The sequence below is a fragment of the Trachemys scripta genome, chromosome 5 (assembly GCF_013100865.1).
Source record: "Trachemys scripta elegans isolate TJP31775 chromosome 5, CAS_Tse_1.0, whole genome shotgun sequence".
Taxonomy (NCBI): Eukaryota; Metazoa; Chordata; order Testudines; family Emydidae; genus Trachemys; species Trachemys scripta.
Window position 1 is genome coordinate 37,432,164 of NC_048302.1, and position 14,710 is coordinate 37,446,873.

The window sequence follows — 14,710 nt, forward strand, 5'->3', positions numbered from 1 at the left end:
GGGGGGGGCGGCGCTTTTTTTTGCTGCTTGGGGCAGCAAAAAAGCTAGAGCCGGCCCTGCCCGGACCACCTTCGGGTGAGTAAAAAAATTAAAAAGGCACCTAAGTTAGGCACTCTTTTTTAGGGCGCGGGGCCCTCTTAGGCGCAGGGCCCGATTCAGGGGAATCGGCCTAAAGCCGGCCCTGCCTGACTTTACTTAGCCTGGCAAAGCTGCATAAAATATACCCTACAAAAAGCAGTTGTGTGGTTTATTGAATGACATCTAACTGAGAAACAAATCATTTCAATGAAAAGTTAGAACAATGTAGAAGGTTTAATGTTAATGTTGTAACATAAAGATTTCTTGTAACACACAGTGAAATTTGTCATGCTTATAACTAGAGATGGGCCAAGGAAGCATTTTACAGATTATAATCCAAAATTATTTTAAAATGCGGGTTTGAAGTTTAGGTACAGAGTGAAAGGACAGCAAGGGTATGCTTCAGATCAGTGGTGCTGAAAACTTGTGAGCTGTTCTTGCAAGATTTCATCCCCAAATCTCTCATATATAGCTGATTTTCTGGGATTTTCACTGTTTTGGACCAGATCCAGAAAACAGAAGTTTTGGATTTGACAGAAGCTGCACTACAAAGGGTATGTTTTAGTGAAGGATTTTAATCAGACTTCCCTTTGCCCCCATTAAAGTTAGGGTAATGGGGCAGAAGGAACAGGATTCTGAGGTTACAAGTTGAGACTCTCTTATAACTTAACTACCAGTATATGATAAATATATTCTTCTGGAAACAATTTTCACGTTCTTCATTGAGAATTTTGCTTGAGAAAGAACAGCAGAATTGGAGCCAGGAGGTGATTCATAAGCACCAATCAGTGCAGCGCTGCTGCATCAGCCATGCCCCTGACACTTACTGCATTTCAAGCCTTATTCATGTGTGAGTGAATAAAGAAACAAATCTTGCTCATCTCATTCATGCTACCAGTCCTACTGAGAATGGGACTGCTGGCATCTGAACAGGATTTGGCCCAAAGTACTTCCCAATATCAACACTATAGACACATTGTGCTAGACACTCTACAGACTGAACAAAATTACAGTCCCTATTCATCTATTTGCTCTGTGTTTGTACAATACCAGCACTGTCCATAGCTAGGGCTCCTAGTTGCTATGAGAATACAAATAATAAATAACAATGCAAATGAAGTGTATGACGAAATGTATAATTTCTCATACTTATTTGTATTGTAACCAGAGCACTCATGTCATCTGTGCCCCCATATTTAGCTTTCATATGCCCAAACCACATGGTGTGTCTGTGTGTGTGTGAGACACACGCATGCACACACACAAATATTAATTATCTGTATTTCTATAGTGCTTTTTATTCCAACATTTCTGGATGCTTTACAACTATTAATTACTGAGACGGTAAGTACTATCACACTCAGTTTAAAATGTGTAAACTAAGGGCTTTTGTGAGTTGCTCACTAGCAGATAATGAGTTAGGAATTTAATTTGGGTATTCTGGCTCCAAGTTCCCACTCTACATTCCAATAGATTTCCCCATTACATGCTGTATACATACACACCCTGACCCTCGAGATTAGTTTGTTATGTTCTCGGATGTAGTTACTATGTCAGACTAAGGGTGGACAGAGGCAAAAAAATACAATCCTAATTCTTTACAGAAATGACGGTTTAAGATTTTGGATGAATGGGTGGGTTTGCACCTGAAATAAACTGGAGCAGGTCACTCTTTACACTGATCCAGTGCATGAATGCAACCAGGTAGATCTGTGCAATAACAAACCTCCACGGGGTTAAGGTGGAATAGCTACATAACTAGGGAGGAAGGCCATGTAAGTATCTAGCTCGCCAGAGCGGGGAGAGGCGACTGGATGAAACACGTAGGCGTGAGGGGCCTGGAGGGCATCCTTGGGTGGAAATACCTTTTAATAATTCACCGGTTGGTTCAATACAACGGAGGCAGGAAAGTGCACTGCAAGAGATAGCAGGCGTCTTTGGCCAGGGAGGCATTGGCAATACCCAGACTGTCCTCGGGGACGAGGAAAGACCCTGCCCTGCAACGCCGCCTCCCCCTCCGGACTGCTCCGTGCAGCGGGAGCGGAGCTGGGCGCCTCGCAGCAAGCCGCCTGCAGAGAGTGGGGGAGTGCAGCAGCTGGGCTCCCCCGGCGGCCGAGGCGCCCCATCCCCCGCGTGGCGGCAGCGCACGGACTAAAAACCCGCCGCGGCCAGCTCCGCAGCCACGCACCCAGCCCCTTGCACAAGCCTCCCCACGAAGGAGGCGACTCGCGAAGGGAGGAGCCTCCGCCGGCCAATGGCGGAGAAGCCGGAGTCCCCAGCTCGCTGCTCCCGCCGCCTCTCCGAGTGCGAGAGGCACAGAGAAGAGCAGCGTCCAGCTCTCTAGAGCGAGAGGCGGCGGGCTCTGGCTGGCCCACACTCCACCGCGGCACCCCACAGCCTCTGCGCCCCGCCGCCTGCAGCGGCTGCTACTAAAAGCTTTGCTTGGCTCTTTCGTCTCCTGGGCGCTTGGGTCGTGCCGGCCGGCTGCTGCCTAGAGTCACCTCCAGCTCCCCCTGGTTGGGGGAGGAGGGGAAGCTCCAGGGGCTGTACCGCCTGCCTCCTCCTGGTGCTTCGGTTGGGGCTTTGCAGACCGGACTGAGCGGCCCCTGATTGGGAGGGCAGCGGAAAGAGAGAGGGAAAGACTGGCAGCGGCCACTCGTCCCGTCCCAGGAGGAGCTGCATGCAGCAGGTCTAGGGGAAGTGGAAGCAGCACCGGCATGTTTCTGGAGTGCACCTGGAGGTAATCATTGGGGCAGGGCTCGGCTCACATTTTGTGCTTTAAGCCTAGACAGAAAAGTCTCCAAACTCTATTATCTGCTAATCTCCTCACTCCCGGCCGCCCCCCAACAAACTTCTGCGGGGCATACTTATTGGTGACTGTGCAACTTTTAGTGCGTGTGGACCTTTTCCCCTCTCTCATTTTAATCAGGTCTGTTCAGACCTTTAGCTCCTGGGTGGTTCTGCTGGTGTGAATGCCCTGGAGAGTTATGTATGCAGCGATTATTTGCGGGGATGTATATTTATCAGCGTAGTTTATTAACCCTTCAACTGGCAAGATATGGCTTCGTTTCTAAAAACAGCCTTTAACGACACATCCCAAGTTTATCGCATTTGGGAGAGTTCTTATTTATTAGCTCAGTTAGCATCTGTCTTCCTGGTCTGGTACCCAAGCCAGCCCTGCAGTTAATAGGTTTTTCTGTGTGACACTGTTGCCCTCTAGTGTACTAGGACATTGAGAGCTGCTTGATTGCTGTGTTAGTAAAAATAAAATATTATCATAACAATACAGTCATAACCCATTAGTTGTTAATATCTGAAATTTTCCCAAATCCATGCAGAATTTGGCATGTGCTAATGTTTATTTCAGATATCATGTATATACCTGAGAAGTTCTATCAGACTTTTTAAGTAATTTTATCTAGGTAAAGTACTTAAAACACAATTTAGTTGACTCTTCAGGCCTGCCAGATAATTGTTTTGGAAATATGAGGCCTTTTGACCAAACAGTAGAAGTGTGTGGGGGGGTTTCTATCCAGTTTTTCACCTAAGTAAGTTTCTCAGCATTAATTAAATACCTGCATTTAATCTTTTCGACAAGCATCAGTCAGGAATATGTGGGAAATAGCATAGTTTTGTGGTGAAGGTACCTGGGAGGCAGGAGAACTGAGTCTCCTGCAGACTACCTTTTTGTAACCTGGGCTAAATCACTTAGCCTCTGTATCATTGAGTTTCTGCCTCAATAAAAAATGGAGATAGTAATGCTTATTTCACAGAAATATTGTTTAAATCAATTCAGTGATGTTCGTAAAGCTGTTTGAGATCCTTGGATAGAAAGTACTGAAGGGATGTCAAATAGTAATTTTGGGGAAAAATATTTTTTTTAGCAAATTAAACTATTTCAAACCTTTCTTTTTTAAAAAAACAACAGTTTTCTAAACACTATTTCATTAATTTTAAAATCTCCTTTACTAACAGATCATTATGCAGTCATCCCCTCCATATAGGGCAATATTTCCTGCTGGTGTCATTCTGTGTAAAACAATACATCAGAAAGCTGAAGGTACAGAGATTTAATAACAAAATGAATAGTACTTGCCAGAAAGATTTGGACAGAGTGTTTACCTCCTGATTTCTATGCTTTTAAAGAATCTTTAGTCCATCTAATCCATCCTGCCTTTCAGTTGGTACACTTAGAAATGTTAAGTCCCCAGATAGTCATCTGTTCCAGCTCTGAAATTATGTGATACTTATAGCTTTCAATTACTTTCCTTGACTGTTACATATCAATATCCCTTTCAGTTAAAAATCTCTTCCAAACATGTAGACTAAATATCAGCTTTCTTATTTTGTATTTTCCTGAGTGTTCAGTGCTTGAATTTTATGGCAGACAGAGATTGGTACCAAGTACTTGGAAGCAGTATGTATTTTTATTGGGGATCCAAAATATGCATACTATCATCTGTACCACCATTGCTTGCCAACAAATAGACATTGTTCCTTCATACCTTGTCATTCGTTAACTCCCAAAGGTTTGCCTGTTTAGCAACATTAATGTAATAATTTCAAAATAACACCCTAATTATGTCAACACTTTATTTTCTCCAACATATTTCATGATTGTTTGTCTAAAAATGGCATTTTTGTTCAGTATAGTTAAATAATGTGCCAATCATAATAGTTTTAATGCTTATGCTACACAATATGGAAAATATTTGTATTGTTTCTGGTTTTCATTTAAAACCAGTTTTTCAAATTGCACTTGAACATTATGTTGCAGCTATGCAGGCAGTGGTCAGTGTGCAAAGGAACAGAGCTAGAATTTTGTTTTAATGTGTTATTAGGTTAGGAGAGAGACAAAGATCTATGTAGCTATATGTAACTGCAGAAATATCATTTACAGTAAATAATATTTGATGGGTAACTCGGGATGCCTGACTTCACATAATTTTTGTTTGTTCTTTGTAAACCAGAGGTGTTTTCATAATACAAATGTCAAGAAGAATTTATGTATACCAGAATATAGAAGGAGCTGAGTGTAGCATAACTGTACTGTTCCTACTCAGGGATCAGCGTATATAATATGTGGCTTAGGTATACCTTAATTTAAACTAAATGATCTTGCTTCAAATGGGAAACTGTTTTTATAGGCTTAATTTTCTCTTTTGGCTTTGGATATTTTTAATTTTTTCACTAATTATGCTAATGAAACTAGGTTTGTAATATAGTTGAGTTAAAGAGAACTGTTTCTGGTGGGTTAAAAGGTTTGCTGATAAACACTAACACAATTTACCACTCTGAAACCTGTCACAATTTTAACAGACTGCAATTTGTATGAGGGGTGGGATTCCATTTGGATGTATTTTATTTTATTTTATTTTATTTTATTTATTTATTTATTTATTTATTGAGAAATTGACCCCAAATATGCAGGGATGGATTAAACTAGAATTGATGTCATTTCTAAAAAACACAAATACTAATTATGTCAAGGAATGGCCAAGAGTATAACTTTCTCCAATTATTTTTTAAGTCCTGCACACAGAAAAATTGTATTTCCATTGTACAGAAGACCATTGCACACTAGTGGAGAGCCCATGCAAGGGGACTACATGCTTCCCTGTGCACCATGGGAATCTCTGTGGCAGATTTTTGCTGTACCATACAGAGGGCGCCAAATTGTCATGCTGGGGATGTGGCCACTATTTTCACCCACAGCCCAAGTCCACGAGGGGTGTGCACCACAAAGGAGGCTGCAGGCCAGCTACATGAATTTGAATGCCCTGATCCATAGGCTTAAGTGGAGAGATCTTTTTGCAAAGGTAATATATACGTTTTTAATGCTTTGATATGTGTATGCTTTAAAAACCAATAAGGGCATATGCATGATCTATACATATGTGACCTCCAGCCTCAATTACTGCAACCCACTAATGTGCCAGATCCTCAGCTGGTAAATCAGCATAGGTCAATTAAAGTCAATTTAGCTACACTGATTTACACAGAGGATTTGGTCATTATATCCAGGAATTAAACCACACACCCAGAAAAAGCTGTAAGTGGCACAAAGCACAGCAGTTTGTTTGCAGAGTAACACTGTTTTTTTTTTTTGTTTGTTTGTTTGTTTGTTTTTTTAGCACATCATGCTGGGTGCTGTTCTCAGCATTGGCTTACCATTGAATACAGAGGCCAATTGAAGATTCCTGGCCTAATATTCACAGCCATTTATGGGGATTGGTCCTAGCTACCTGGGCAGTTACCACTTCTATGCGCATGACTTCCCACTGCAGCTATGTTCCGCTGGAACGATGAAACTGTCAACTAATTGGATGAGCACTAGTGGGTATAGGAGACAGAACTTTCCCAGGAGCTGGACTATTGAAGTTGCTCCCATAAGAGAGAAGAATGACCGTGGTACTCCTTGTATTCAGAATTTAATACAAAGCTCATTTCTTTGACTTAAATTTCCTTTAGGTTCTTCTCACATACAAGAAACCTATTTGTCTATGTATCAAAATATTTCTAGCTATTCAAATTTACTTATGGGGAAGACAAAAGAGATTATTTCTTTTCATCTTTGGGAGGCCCTGTGAGATAACATGTTAGAAGCAATGCTGTAGTACCTAGATTAATAGATTCTGGTCTCAATCCGCAGGTATATACTTAATGAATGCAAAAGTCTTAGAGATCAAATTAGGGATGCTCAGACAGGGACTTAGGTGCAGAAGTGCAGGGGTAGCTTGCACTGCTCCAGACTGATGGGCATGTTCTCCTTCAAAAGTCATTGTATAGTATTGTACAATAATGGTACAAGGCCCTACAATAGTGGGAGTGCAATGTTTGGGGCTCTTGGATTCGGTTGTACTATATTATTTTACATATGAGGCAAGATCCTCATCTGCTGTAAATCATCATGGTTCAGTTGAAGTGAATGAGCTTTGTTGGTTATACTAGTTGAGGAACGGTCCCGAGTTTTTACAGGTACCAAACCAAAACAGTACTAACAAACTCATAACTCTTCTAAAATCTCAGACTTTTCAGAAGCCTTTTTGATTTCTTATGTGCTGCTCCTTATGCTTGGAACGCCCTTTCTTTTGTTTTATTAATCAAATTACCACAGTTCTTCATTCGGATCACTCCATAAAATAGATTGCTTTCAGGAAGTATTTCATTGGTAGTCTAACATAATAATTGTATTTAGAAACCAAACAAAAAAATCCACAAACATTCTACAAATTGTGTCCACAAATGAGAAGCCTATCTGAAAACAACCTCTTAACGTTGCCTCAATCATTCAAGACTGAACTTTCTCTTTGTTACCTTACTTCCACTCAGATCAACCATCTCTTTATTGCTAGATAGGCTGATAGTCCCTCTGAAGATAATAGCCTAAGCATGTAACGGTGCTCACTATTCAAAACTATTCTGTTGATCCTTGTAACACATGCAGATTGTCATTTCGTCTTTATTTTTAATAAAATTTGCAAATTCTCTTTTCAGACAGCTGTCTCTACTTTCTAGAGCCAGGATCTCCCCCCCCCACACACACCCCACCCCCAATCCTGAACAATTCACCTTTATGCTTTGAACACAGTGTGCAACAGGGAGGGCAAGTTTGTTGTGCCCCAGTGCAAATGTGAGTGATGGTTATGGCCAGTTGCTAAAGATAAGAGCTAGGTGTAAGCCTCTCCACTGCGTGTGGTAAGTCTTAATACACCTGTGCACCTTTCCTTTGCTCTCAAGAACACAGGGTAAAAAAGGGAAAGAGATGGGCAGAGAATGAATTTGTCTGGCAAGACATGGGCATAATCCCCATCATATAATGAGAAACATAGCTATGCTTTCACAACTTTTCCCTGGTCCTGTTATTAAGCAGGAAAAACTTGGGTGCCATGTTCTAAAGCTACCTTTAAAACAGGATTGGATTCCCCTCAGCTTACTTTCCTGCTCATTACTTTTTACCTTGTGTTTATACTCCTTACTTTCACTGTGCAGGATCAAGCCCCTGGAATGTAGCTAAAGTTGAGAAAGTTAAGAGGACATTGAGTTTTTAGTAACACTTCCAATCAGAAATTTGAAAATAAAAGGCCTGCTCCAGTCCTGATTTAAATTGGCAATTAAGTTTGGAGTTTTGCTATTGACTATATTAGATGCAGGAAAGACCCCCAAATCTCTTTCACTACTAATCTTCTCCTTCAACCATTTGTAAACATTAGTTTTTCTTGCATTTCTTGTGGTGCACAAACTTATTCTGTCTTGTTCAGTTATTTTCTGAAATAAATATTATCAAAGTGCCAGGAATAGGCACTTTGCAAAATAGCTTGATAACTTGGCAGAAGCAGAGCACAAAGTGTTGTGGGCCAAAGTCCTCTTAAAAACATGCACAATTGTAAATTTTGCATAATAGGTATATGGCGGGCATCATCTGCCAGTTTGTACACAAATTGCAAGGTTTTGCCCTTACAGATGGATTTACCCACTATTGTCAGTGAGGTCCATTACAGTTTAACCCTGTAGATTTTACATATATAAGCAATGGATTTTGGCTTTAAATTTTGTGGCTCCTTCAGTGTTAGATTTTAAAAAAAAATAATATACCTCTTTCTGTTTCATTAAAAATACAATAAGAGGGTGTGTGGTTAAGCACTCAGAAGTCAGAAAAAGACAAAGCTAAATGTTGCAAACACAAACTTAATATCGACCCCTGTGTATTATATATGATACATTCTGCAATTACATTGATATTCTGTTTCCTAAATAATACTATATAATACACAATTTTTGTTGCAACCTTAGTTAGCTGTCTTGTAATACTTGCTTTATTCTTTTATATTTAATTTTATTGTCATATTTGTCCAGCTTATATTTTCAAATAGGTATTTTAATAATTTTGTCAGTAGCTATTATCCTTTTAGTCAACACCACAGTTTTCTTTAGGTACAGCCCAGAGCACAAGTTGCAAACTTAGGTGGCTCACGTGCCAGTAAGTTTCTGTTATTGCCCTGTGTTATACTTAATCTGGAGTATGTTATATTTAATATGGAATATATAAGCATGATTTATTGCATACTTTTAGTATAAAATACTTAATGTAAACAGAATAGTACATTCTAGTACACATATGCATCTAACATAGTAGAAAAGATTGTAGTTTATATTGTATTGTCTGAGAAGTAGTGTGTGACCATCATGTGTACACACAACAGGGCAGAGTTAAGGATATGCATGCAACTTTAACTTCTTGAGAGAAATTTTAACTTTAAGCATTTAAGCATACAACCATAACTTCTCTTACCTTTTTTTTAATCTTGTTATGAAATCCCCTATGTGTGGAGGGTGAGGAGAGGCAGGGTTTGCTTGCTTGCTTTGCTTTTAGAAAAATGACAGGAAAGGAAATTATATAACATGAAAATATTTGGCTGGACACCATTGGAATGCCCTGTGTCCTACACTTTGAGTTCCACAGGAGAAGCTCCTGTCTTGCCAATTTTGGGTGTGCTGCTTTGAATCTTTCAAGTTTTTAGTGCAGGCCAAATCCCTGTCTTCTTTTGTATACTTGCAGCAGAATTGATACAGTTTCCTATGCAAGTGGGGGCAGGATGTGGGGGTTGGGCAGGGGATATGCATACTTGTGTGGAATGGAGCTCAGTCTGCAGAAGCTCTCTGCCAGTGTGACCCCCTTTTCAATGTATGTAACATGTCCCTCTCTCTGCTTGATCCACAGAAAAGGTTATCTCTTACAGCTGCCAGCTATGGGATCTAGGGCCAGATTTTAAAAGGTGTTTAGGTGCCTAATGATGCAGATCAGCATTTTTGAAAATCCCACTAGGTGCCTAACTATCTAACTCCAATTAAAACCCACTTTAAAAATCTGGGCCTTGATCTTTTTATTCAAGATGTAGAGAGTCTCTTAGCTTTTGATATCCTGTGCTCAGTTCCTGATGATGACCAAAGTGGTGCTTGTGTAACAAGCATGCTGAAAGTAACTGGGACTAGACTACAGGTGGGGTGTAGGATCTCTTACTCATGTCCTGTAGAATTAGGACATGCAAAGGTGAAACTTGTGAGTCATAGAATATGAATATAATAAATAATGGAGGGGGGAATTAACAGAACTGGTTAAAACATTACAAAAAAAACTACTGAAGTTCTGAATTAATTTCTGAGCCTATACTTAGCAATGGTTTGCCTGCTACCAGCTAGTTGAAATGCAATAATATTTTTATGGATGCATTAAACCTCTACTTTTCTTTTTCTTTTAGACTATACTGTCTATAAAGCTTGCTGAAGATAGACATATGTGCTGCAATGGTGACATAAATTATTAAGCAGGACTGGATCAAGTTCTTGAAAAGTTGTTTTTTTTTAATGCTGCTGCTGTTGGAAGCAATCTAAGGCAAGTATACAACATGAGTTTTATCATGAAACTTCACAGACATTTTCAAAGAACAGTTATCTTGCTTGCCACTTTTTGTATGGTGAGCATTGTTATTTCTGCCTACTATTTGTATAATGGCTACAAACAGGAAAATGAACTTTCTGAGATCTCTTCAGAATTGGAATGTGGTGATCTTCAGCTGTTGCCATACAAGTTAGTGGAGCTGAAGACAGTGAAGCCCATTGATCCCATGAGGACTGATCCCGTAGTGCTGGTGTTTGTGGAAAGCCAGTACTCAACACTCGGTCAAGATATAATAACAATTCTAGAATCCAGCAGATTTCAGTATCACATAGAGATTGCTCCTGGGAAGGGTGATCTTCCAGTGCTTATAGACAAAAATAAAGGCAAATATGTTCTCATTGTATATGAAAATATTTTAAAGTATTTGAATATGGACTCATGGAACAAAGGCCTTCTAGATAAATACTGTATTGAATATGGTGTGGGTGTCATTGGATTCCATAAAGGCAGCGAGAACAGCTTGCAGAGCATTCAGTTTAAGGGCTTTCCTTTCCATGTTCATGGCAATCTGGGTGTTAAGGACTGTTGTGTTAACCCTCATTCCCCATTGCTTCATGTAACTAAATCCTCTAAGCTTGATAAAGGTCCCTTGCCTGGAAATGACTGGACTGTTTTCCAGATTAATCATTCCACCTATCAGCCAGTGATATTTGCAAAAATAAAGACTACAGAAAACCTCCCACTACCCATCACTAAAAATGCTCTCCATGCCACAGTAGTTCATGACCTGGGGCTTCATGATGGGATTCAGAGAGTCCTCTTCGGCAACAACTTGAACTTTTGGCTGCACAAGCTGATCTTTATAGATGCCGTCTCTTTCCTGTCTGGGAAAAAGCTCACATTGTCCTTGGATAGGTACATTCTTGTTGACATAGATGACATCTTTGTTGGGAAGGAAGGAACAAGGATGAATGTCAATGATGTGCAGGTACAGTATGTGCAAAAACCACTGTTCTGCTACTGCAAAAGCTTCAGCATGAATTCTTATTTTTTAAACTGAAATTAATATTTGAAATTTACCAAAAATGCAACTCTGTCTTGCTGCACCAATCCCAAGTATATGTGTTTGGCACAGGAAAAATCCCTTGGAGTTTGGGGAGACAGAATCCTTCTCCCTTGCAGGCTACAAAGTTCCTTTGTGGCACCTGCTGCAACCTCAGAGCTGGAATAGAGTCTATAGCCTTTTAACTTGTCTCTTGCAAAGGTGCTGGGAGAGGCTGGTGGATCATAGTGACAGATCCTCTGGCCAATTCAGGTACTCACCGAAGTGACAGAGAAGGAGCACCTGTTGAACTTTGCTGAAGGTGTGTGCTCCTGTTTGAATCTTGGGATTCTGCTTTCCTGCCCACATGGAAACTGGTTCTGTTGTATCCAGAGCCCTCTGCATCTATGAAAGGGAATAGAGAGAATAGGGTTTCCCACTAATAGCAGCCAAACTTATAAAAAGTTAAGAAATTGGAAAGAATCTGATCCTGCAAGGTGCTAAGCACTTCATGGGAGATACTTCACTGGGAATTGAGGATACTCGCACTTTCCAGGAGGTCTCCAGCACCTCTCAGGGTTGGAGCTAGATCCTTAGTATGTAATACATGCATGTTGCCCTTCAGCCAGACTTACAAGCAGAAGGTGAATGAGTTGATCTGATAATAAATGCCAACATAAATTTTAAAGAAGACCATATTGGATTATTAACCATTTTTGAAGTGTCAGGAGTTAGTCACAGCTTTTCACCCTTCTTATTTCCATATTTTGTGTCTCTTACATGCAACCAAGCTAGTGTTTATACATGTTTGAAATAATCACTCTGTCACTTGTTGACTTTCCAGTGCTTGTGAGTTTTGCACTGTTTTTAGTTATAAACACATGTAGAGTCCTTTTACACTTTATGTTGCTCTGCCATTCAAGTACAGTGGTGGGTTATGGGTGAATGAGGATGACCTTTGAAACACATTTTTATGCTTTACACCTATTCTTTTTGAAAGAATCTAGTAGTAAAACAGATGAACAAAGAACACCTTGCAAAACCTGAGGTCTCTGTTCTAGAAGCTAAAAATTGGACAAATGATGAAGATATTTGTTAATCTAGCTAGAAATGTTGGCAGTGTAAGAGTTGTAAGAGACCACTATTAGTGGGTAATATTTTGCTAATTTCAGTGTTGCTTTTTTTAAACTGTATTTAGTTGATAAAGAGGATCTCATTAAATTACCACTAAATTTATTAAGCTACAAAACCCTCTAAATATATTGGCTCATTCAACAAGTGTTTTCGGATTGACAATTTCACACTCAGTTTTTCTTCAAAATTATAATTGACACATTCTTTCAATTTTTCCAAAAACATAAAACGATAACCTTAAAGTATATTAAAATTGATATATTTCTGATATAAAACTGTTGAAAGCATTTTTGGGTAGCCTCCAACACACATATTCTGTAAGGATCTTCACTTTTTGGATACCTAAGCAGTTTCATACAAATATAAAGGCACGATAACCTCTGTCTGTGTGTGATGTGTGGTTGCAGCATTTCATTTTGGTGTTGAGAACCTCTTAAATACAAAGTTGAATTACAGGGAAGATTTAGAGCCTGGTGCTGCTCCCATTTCAGTCAGTGTGACAAAGCTGCTTTGAAGTACTGGACTAATGAAATGCATAAATAAAACCTGAATTAAGAAATAATACAGGTTCTCCACTATAATAAACTATGAGGATCAGAAATAGTATTTTTCCCATTTTTTTTTTTTCTGTGAAGTTAACCTAGGGTGACCAGATAGCAAGTGTGAAAAATCGGGATGGGGGGATAATAGAAGCCTATATATTATAGATATAGAAAGCCCCAAATATCGGGACTGTCCCTATAAAATCGGCACATCTGGTCACCGTAAGTGAACCTCAAAATGACATTTTGGGTTCTGTTAGAATAATAATTCACTGAAGTTAGTGTTCAAAAACAATAAACTATACAGACAAATTTAAAAGACATTCATTGAGAATAAAATATCTTTAATTCTTAAAGAAAACGTAAAAGCAGTGAGATTTGTTACTATTTTGTGAGGCTAGTTCATGGTATTTACAAAATACTTACTGCCAAATGGAGGGGAAAAAAATGAAATTTTATAGATAATAGGGCTGTCAATTAATTGCAGTTAACTCACGCGATTAACTCAAAAAAATTAATCATGATTTAAAAAAATTAATTGTGATTAGTTGCTGTTTTAATCAATAGTGAAATTTATTAAATATTTTGGATGTTTTTCTACATTTTCAAATGTATTGATTTCAATTACAACAGAATATGAAGTGTACACTGCTCACTTTATATTATTTTTAATTACAAATATTTGCACTGTAAAAATTATAAAATAAATAGTATTTTTCAATTCACCTCATACAAGTACTCTAGTGCAATCTCTTTATCATGAAAATGCAACTTACAATGTAGGGTTTTTTTTTGTTTGTTACATAACTGCACTCAAAAACAAAATAATGTAAAACCTTAGAGCCTACAAGTCCACTCAGTCCTACTTCTTGTTCAGCCAATCCCTAATACAAACAAGTTTGGTTACATTTACAGGAGATAACACTGCCCACTTCTTATTTACAGTGTCACCAGAAAGTGAGAACAGGTGTTTGCATTTCACTTTTGTAGCCAGCATTACAAGGTATTTATGTGCCAGATATGCTAACCATTCATATTCCCCTTCATTCTTCAGCCACCATTCCAGAAGACATGCTTCCATGCTGATAACACTCGTTACAAATGTAATTAACATATTTTTTTGACTGAACTCCTTGGGGGAGAATTGTATGTTTCCTGCTCTGTTTTACCCACATTCTGCCATATATTTCATGTTCTAGTAGTTTCAGATGACTCGGCATGTTGTTTATTTTAAGAACACTTTTGCTGCAAATTTAACAAAACGCAAAGAAGATACCGTGAGATTTCTAAAATTAGCTAGAGCACTCGACCCACGGTTTAAGTATCTGAAGTGCCTTCTAAAATCTGAGAGGGATGAGGTGTGGAGCTTGCTTTCAGAAGTCTTAAAAGAACAACACTCCAATGCAGAATCTACGGAACCCGAACCACCAAAAAAGAAAATCCACCTTCTGCTGGTGGCATCAGAGATAGATTATGAAAATGAACATGTCGGTCCGCACTGTTTTGGATCATTAT

General features: G+C 39.2%; 1 protein-coding gene across 1 annotated transcript in view; it reads left to right on the forward strand.

Annotated features, from left to right (window-relative positions):
- The first annotated feature begins 2,384 nt into the window (after nucleotides 1-2,384).
- The window catches only part of LOC117877977 (bifunctional heparan sulfate N-deacetylase/N-sulfotransferase 3), a 103,380-nt gene continuing 91,054 nt past the window's right edge, over nucleotides 2,385-14,710 (forward strand). The window contains exons 1-2 of the mRNA XM_034771723.1: nucleotides 2,385-2,818; nucleotides 10,338-11,465. Coding sequence (XP_034627614.1) covers nucleotides 10,485-11,465 — 981 coding nt within the window. The 5' untranslated portion in view covers nucleotides 2,385-2,818; nucleotides 10,338-10,484. The remainder of the gene's footprint in view (nucleotides 2,819-10,337; nucleotides 11,466-14,710) is intronic.